Below are 6,696 nucleotides of genomic sequence, written 5' to 3'. Positions count from 1 at the left end.
CTTCTCTTCATCTGGCCTTGCTGCCTCCGTTCTAGCCTGAAGGAAGCTTAAGCTAAAAATGATGCTAACTCTGTCAGTCAGGTCCAGTCTAGGCATGATGATGTTCATGTCAACAGCAGATACTTAAAAAGGACAGGAAGTAGAGAAAGAAAGAGAGAAAGAAAGAGAGAACTTGTTCTTGAGTATGTACAAGGAGATCCTGGTAGGGCTGGAGTCCACTCCTTCCCAAGCAATTCCAGAATATCAGCTCCAGCTTTTTATTTAAACAAAAGAAAAAAAAAATCAAATGGAGCCAAGATAAACATGTCACATAGAGGAGCAACATTCACAAGATACTTTGGGAAAAGATCATTATTTATGATCCAGCCAGGTCACAATCAGACCAAGAGATGGTTCACCCCTCCAATCTGACTGGATAGCATATACAGTCAGCAAGGCATCACACTTCCCCAGCAGAAATGCCCATGTCAGCCAAGACAGCTTGAACCAACATTTTGAAAGGGCATGGCATAAAGTACTGAGAAAAGCAAGCAAGCTAGACCCAGAAACAAAAACACCTGTTTATGAATATAAATAAGCCTCTCTCTCTCTTTTAAATCTTTAGCAGTAGGGCTGAACACCCCCAAACAGGCATTTGTTTATTACCTGTAGTACAGTTTTAAGATTGAAAGATCTTAAGAATATTCATGGCCACTGTTGATTTTGATCAGACTTCTCCTTAGATGGTGTGCCACAGAGCAGTTCAAAACCCCTGGACAATGTAGTAAAGATATAGGGACATGGAGATAGATGCACTCTGAAGCTTTCATGTGAACTGAATAGCAATATTCCTTAAAAAGGTATAAACCTGAAGACGCCTTCCAAAGGTGAGCCATGCTAACATGGTTCCTTGTTCTTACGTAAAGGTCAGTGGGTTGATATGCGTGAAATAGAAAAACACAGATGTTCTTGGATACTTGGCAATTCAATAAAGCTTTTTTTTTTTTTTTTTGAAGGCTGATAAAATTCTCTCACCTTGGCTGCTCGTAACAACATTTCTCGTTCCTCTTCATCCTTTCTTTGTTTTTCCATGTGATCCAGCTTCTCAAGAAACCTAAGCTGTGCTCTGGTGTCACTGGCCACTATGTACTTACTGTTCTCCTGAAAAAAGACAGACTTTTGTTGCAACTGAGATAGCCTTTACATGTATTAAAAGCCTGTCCTGAAACAAAAACTTAATGGGAAGAAACTGTGTTGTCTTTTCCAAAACCTATTAATTTCTCTCTCAAAAAATCAGATGAGAGAATCTACATACATTTACTTGTATCCTCTGCATTGAGCTATGTTTCTTTTACATTATCAGCATCTGGCTCCTTTATTTGCCCACCTTCACTGTATAGCAAAAGTTAAAGCCTAATGGTTTGTTTTTTAGAAGCAATCTGAAACAAATCTCAAAAAAACCAACAAAACCCCACAACAAAAAACCCTTATGCAAGGCTGCCTTCTGCCTGGGCAAACTTTCTGGAAACCTAAAATGTTCGCAAGATAAGATACATCTATAGTCCATTCCCTCACCTGCTTAGAATGTTCTCTTACACAGAGAAAGTACACACTGGATGGCACAATATAAATTTTACAATGTTGTGTCAGTTTTTCAGCTAGTTATTCTAGAACGTGAATTTAAGCCTTCTTGGTGCAGAAGAGGAGACTTTTTCTAGAACCAGCTAAAACACATTTAGGTTGAGAAAGCAAGAGTGCACATTAGCTACTGTTCACTACAGTTTCAGGAATATATTTTCACTTCAGTAGATGCATTTAATTCCCATTAATACTCATGGTAGCTACAGGACTTGTGTGCATTAAGGTAAGAATAGGCTCCTTAGTATGCATTAATGACCTACGCCATCATTTCCCCCCAACTGAGATTTCTGAATGAAGTGTACTTTTACCCTTCCTAGCTAGAAAGGGTAAAAGCCAATTTAAAATGTGCAGGCCAGAAGACTAATTTTCATTACTTCTGCTCTTCAAAATTCATAATATTAAATAAGCCATGTGCTGTCCAGAAAGCATTGGAGAAGATCAAATTATTTGTTTCCTGTTCATTCTAGATATATTAATGTAGTGCCTTCTGTGCCAGCTTCTTCCCATCTCCCGTTCCTGAGTTTTGCAGTTACTCTGTTTTCTGTATAATGCTTTCCTTTTTGCCACATACTTTTTAGATCACTGCCAACTGCACACATTTTAATCCTCATTCCGTTGCCCTGTTCTCATCTTCTATCCCTTACATATATAATCCAGGAACCTTCACCCATTCCTTTCCCAGGCTGCCCCTAAGCCCAGCTTGTCTGTCAATGAGGAAGAGTCCTGATAAGCAAATATTCTCAGAGTTGTCTCTGTATATTAACCACTTCGCAGTAACGTACAATATTACTTTAGGACAGCAGGAGGGTATACCTTACCTTTTGTATAAGGCCTTTTGAAAAGAATTATCCCCAAAGAGTTAAACAAAAGGCACAAATAACTATAACAAGTGTGGATTTATTTCAGCAGGACTGATGTATTATTTTGCTTCATTTTTAACATTGTAGTTGTATCTGTTCTACAGGAGGAATCTTGTGTCTGCGCCGCATCTCCTACTTCCAAGACTTGACAAAAAGTACCCTAAAAATCTATATTTCAATCATCAATCCTATCCAACAACAGCCTCTAATCTAACCAATTTCTCTCTCTCTTCCTGTGCACACCCCAAATTCCTCAGGAGATTTGTTTTGGTGTGGCAGCATGTTGGGGTTGCATTCACACAGCAGAGATGTACTGATAAGAATGTAAGAGAGAGTCCCTATTCCAAAGTTTGCAACTGAAGGAAGCAATCCAGAAGCAGCCTTGACCAGCATTTTGCTCCTTCCTATTCTATTCCTGTTGACCATATTCTGTTGCTTTAGTTTTTACTGATCCCTACAGAAGGCATCCTATTCTCACTCCTGCTCTACTATTTGTTTTGAAGTAGCAGTCTACAATCCATCCTGTATAAATATAGCTTTAAAATGCTAAGTAAAAAGGTTACCTGTTAAAAACAGATGGAAATGATCGCATGAATGTTTAGAACAATTGACCGTGGGATAACAGAGGTCAACCCCACACAAGACAAAGTTAGTTATGTAAATTTTACAGCTGAACTGAAGACCTTTTATTTTGAAAGTTAGGAATATGAGATATAACCCGAAGTGCCCAAAAGAAGATTTAATAACTAACTAGAGCAAAGAACTGCCTTTCATTAGACCAGTTCAGTCCATTAATGCCTGCAGAGAAAGCAGGTCTTTAATGGAAAAAAGAGCAAATATTTTCTGCATATGAAATATGAAAAGAAAAAAAAAAGGACTTAGTTAATTCCAAATATCTGCTCTTCATGAGCATTCAGCATATTTTAGTGACAAAACTTCCTGCAATGTACTCCTGTTGGCAGTGCAATACAGCTATGGGGCAGCAAGTAAGATTCTGTTCTCATTCACATCTCAGTGCAACTCATAGGCCCAATACATGGCCAAGCTGTCCTGAGTCAGATCTGTGCAATTACAGTGAAGATTATGAGGCTGCAAAGGTGCTACTGAAGACCAAATCCGATTTGCTTATGAACTGATCTATTACAAGTTAGAAAGTACAGCTAGGTTGACAGTTCTTAGGCTGAGTTTTCATTGCTGGCAGTCTGAAGGGGGCAGTGGGCACATTACTTCAAATTGAGAAAATTTGCTCTGGAATTTATTGAAAGGCAAAATAAAGAACCATCTGGTTGACAAGACTGTTTCCAGACTAGGATGAAAAAAAGTGCATTTTACTGAATCTTACATCTGCGTGTTCTGTTATGGGATATTTACAGTTCTCCACTCCAGTGCAAGTTTGTTTACTCTTTTCTTTGGGGGAGGGGGGAAGGGGGGGGTTAAGTAATTTCCACTGCAAAAAACATCTGTGCAGTTTAGCTTGAAAGGTTAACATGCATCCAACACACTGCAAATATTCTACCTTAATTTTGCAAGCATGCATGCATACATGAAAGATGTTTTCACATTTCCCTTAAAGTGTCTCTGCAACTGCTAGTTTGGAGAGGAGTCTTATATGTACCTTCAGTGGGAACATACGTGGCAACAAGTTCAAAAGCAACCATGTACTCTATATGCAACTCCTTATTTCCTTACTTGATCCTCATGCAGTTGAGAATAAATGGGAATTCTGACTGAAGCAGCTGTGATTTGGTATACCAGTTCCCAGAATGCACCCTGGGTCCAGTGGAACCAAGTCAAACAAGAGGCCCTTTCAGGAGGAGAAAGGTTAGTTTAGCTCAGACCAGCAACTAAATTGAAGGGGCTTTAAACTTCCTTATAAGAAGGATCAGCCATGTCAATTATGCAGAATAAGCTGCAAAATATGAAAGTAGGAACACCAATCCAAATAGCAACCATTTCCCCATATTCTCATATTTCGTAACTTGCTGAAAAGGTCATTCTAGACTATAAGTGCTGAAATTCTGGGGGAGATATGCTACTATTTCCATATATAAAAAGGCTGAACTACTGCTTTAATAACAAAGTATGAAGGTGCTTGTAGCAGCTCCATGATGCAACCTAACTTGACATTTTTGACTGCTGTTTCACATTTGTCAGTAGCTCAATGATGCCCAGAATTCTCCCTCACATGTAGTTATAATTAGAGCCCATCAAAATGTAGGAGCAATTTGAACTAGTTTTGTTACCTTGGGCTCATTTGCACTGATTTCTTCCAGACACGTTTGTATCATTTACGACCACTGGGATCTTCGGATGTTCTTTAAAATCCTTTAATTTTGTTACCTATATGGATCCGTCTTAAGTTTTTCTATAGCTCTATTTGCATTGTTCATATATATATATATATATATATATATTAAGGAGACAATCATGGAGAAGCCTTGGGTGGGTACTTTACTATTAACCTTCCACGTTGAAAGTTGGTATTTTAGTCCTGTTCTATTCTCTAAGTTTCCACCTTATACATGAGAACTATATTCTAATGCATCATGACAACCTAAATGCCTTCATGAAGATACTGAGACTATTATCAAAAGCAAACTTAAGTCAGTCAGACCTACTGACTCTCCTGTAACTAATCTGTGACTCCCTCAGAAATCTAGTAGGTTGAAGAGTCTAATTTACTTTGCAAGTGAAAGTTCATATAAAAGACTATGTCCTGGGAAGAATTGGGTCAAGAGGAAAAAAAAAAATAATGTGCACACAGCCACATTGTACACTTCTGCTTTGCTTAGTGACCAACGTATTTTGGGATATGAATGCTTTCACTCGCATTCTCTTCTTGTTCCTGTATCCCAAGCATCACAGCACCACATAACAAGGTGACAGCTACTAAAACAGTTTGCTTCCCTTCCTTTATAATCTGCATACACTATCTGTAAGAGTTGGGACACTCTTTGTAGCACAGCAGTGGTCACACTTTTGTGGGGCTGGAGACAAGGTTGGGTCCAAGTCCATGGCACCATGGGTGACTGGTGCCTAAGTCAGGGGGGACACTTGCCCCCACCCCCAGTGGACATTCAGTGACCGGGGGGGGGGGGGAGAGAAGAGGGATTCTGGCACTTCCCAGTGTCCCGCTGGCACTTCCGGGTGAGCATGATCCACCACAGCGGGACCCCTTCTCCTGGTGCCTGAACTCCCTGGCCAGCACTGTCGGGGGTGGGGGAAAGAGGGGGCACCAGTGCTCTCACCTGCCCCCCCTGCCTGGGAACACTGCTGTCAGGAGGTGCACCAGTGTTCTCAAGGGGTGCACCTGCATCCCCGTGACCATCCTATGTGTTGTCACTGCATGGCATTAGTCTCACCTGTTTGGCTGGTTCTGGGAGCAGCTGATACATGCAGGTGCATCACCTACATAGGCTGTTTGTTGAACTTTGGATAACCTCCTACTTGGGAGCATACTCAGTCAGCTGAAAGAGTGCCTAGTGCACAAAAGTATGCCAGGTGCAGAACCCAGTGGGTTTGTGTGCACTTTTCATATACAAGGCCTTGTGTGGCCTGTGGGTGTGGCAAGGGTCCGTCTGTTGCTCAGTCAGGGGTTAGTGTGTTGGCCAGTGTCTGTGTGGGTGCTGAGAAGGTCCTGTGAACAAAACAGAGCCGGTCACCATCTGAGTCTGGTGTGTGTGAGAAAGTGATAGAAGCATGGTAAATGAACGAGGTGGAAGTGGTTTGGTGGTGACTGCTGCGTTGGTGTGGGTGACTGCTGTGCAGAGTTGTGCCTTGGGCTACACCTCAACTGCAGAGGTCCAGTGAGCTGAGCACACCCTTCACAAGGCTGCCATAGAGCTGGACATCATCCCCAACGACCTGTACTCCCAAGACTCCACCTGTCCTCACTGCTGCTGGTCTTCTGGTTGTGATCTCCCAGTGAGAGTAGTCTGGGTTGGCGCCCCAGATTTTCTCCCTGGGTGCGCATATTTTTGCCCCAGGTAGTTTCATAGTAGCTAGGGTCAGGAGGGACCTGAACAGATCATCTAGCCTGACCCCCTGCCACAGGCAGGAATGAATGCTGTGTTCACATGGCCCCAGACAGATGATCATCCAACTTCCTCTTGAATTTGCCCAAGGTAGCGCCGAGGCCCACTTCCCTGGGAAGTTGGTTCTAGATTCTGGCCACCCTAACTGTAAAATATTGGCTTCTGATCTCTAACCTAAACAT

General features: G+C 41.7%; 1 protein-coding gene across 1 annotated transcript in view; it reads right to left on the bottom strand.

Moving 5' to 3' along the window:
• The window catches only part of TAF4B (TATA-box binding protein associated factor 4b), a gene marked incomplete at its 5' end in the record, with an annotated part of 118,258 nt that overhangs the window by 33,135 nt on the left and 78,427 nt on the right, over positions 1–6,696 (bottom strand). The window contains one exon of the mRNA XM_019541568.1: positions 1,015–1,140. Within this exon, the coding sequence (XP_019397113.1) occupies positions 1,015–1,140 (126 nt within the window). The remainder of the gene's footprint in view (positions 1–1,014; positions 1,141–6,696) is intronic.

This window comes from Crocodylus porosus, unplaced genomic scaffold, assembly GCF_001723895.1.
Source record: "Crocodylus porosus isolate Cpor-Errol unplaced genomic scaffold, CroPor_comp1, whole genome shotgun sequence".
Lineage (NCBI taxonomy): Eukaryota > Metazoa > Chordata > Crocodylia > Crocodylidae > Crocodylus > Crocodylus porosus.
The sequence above is the reverse complement of the archived record's forward strand: the minus strand, read 5'-3'. Positions and strand labels throughout refer to the sequence as shown.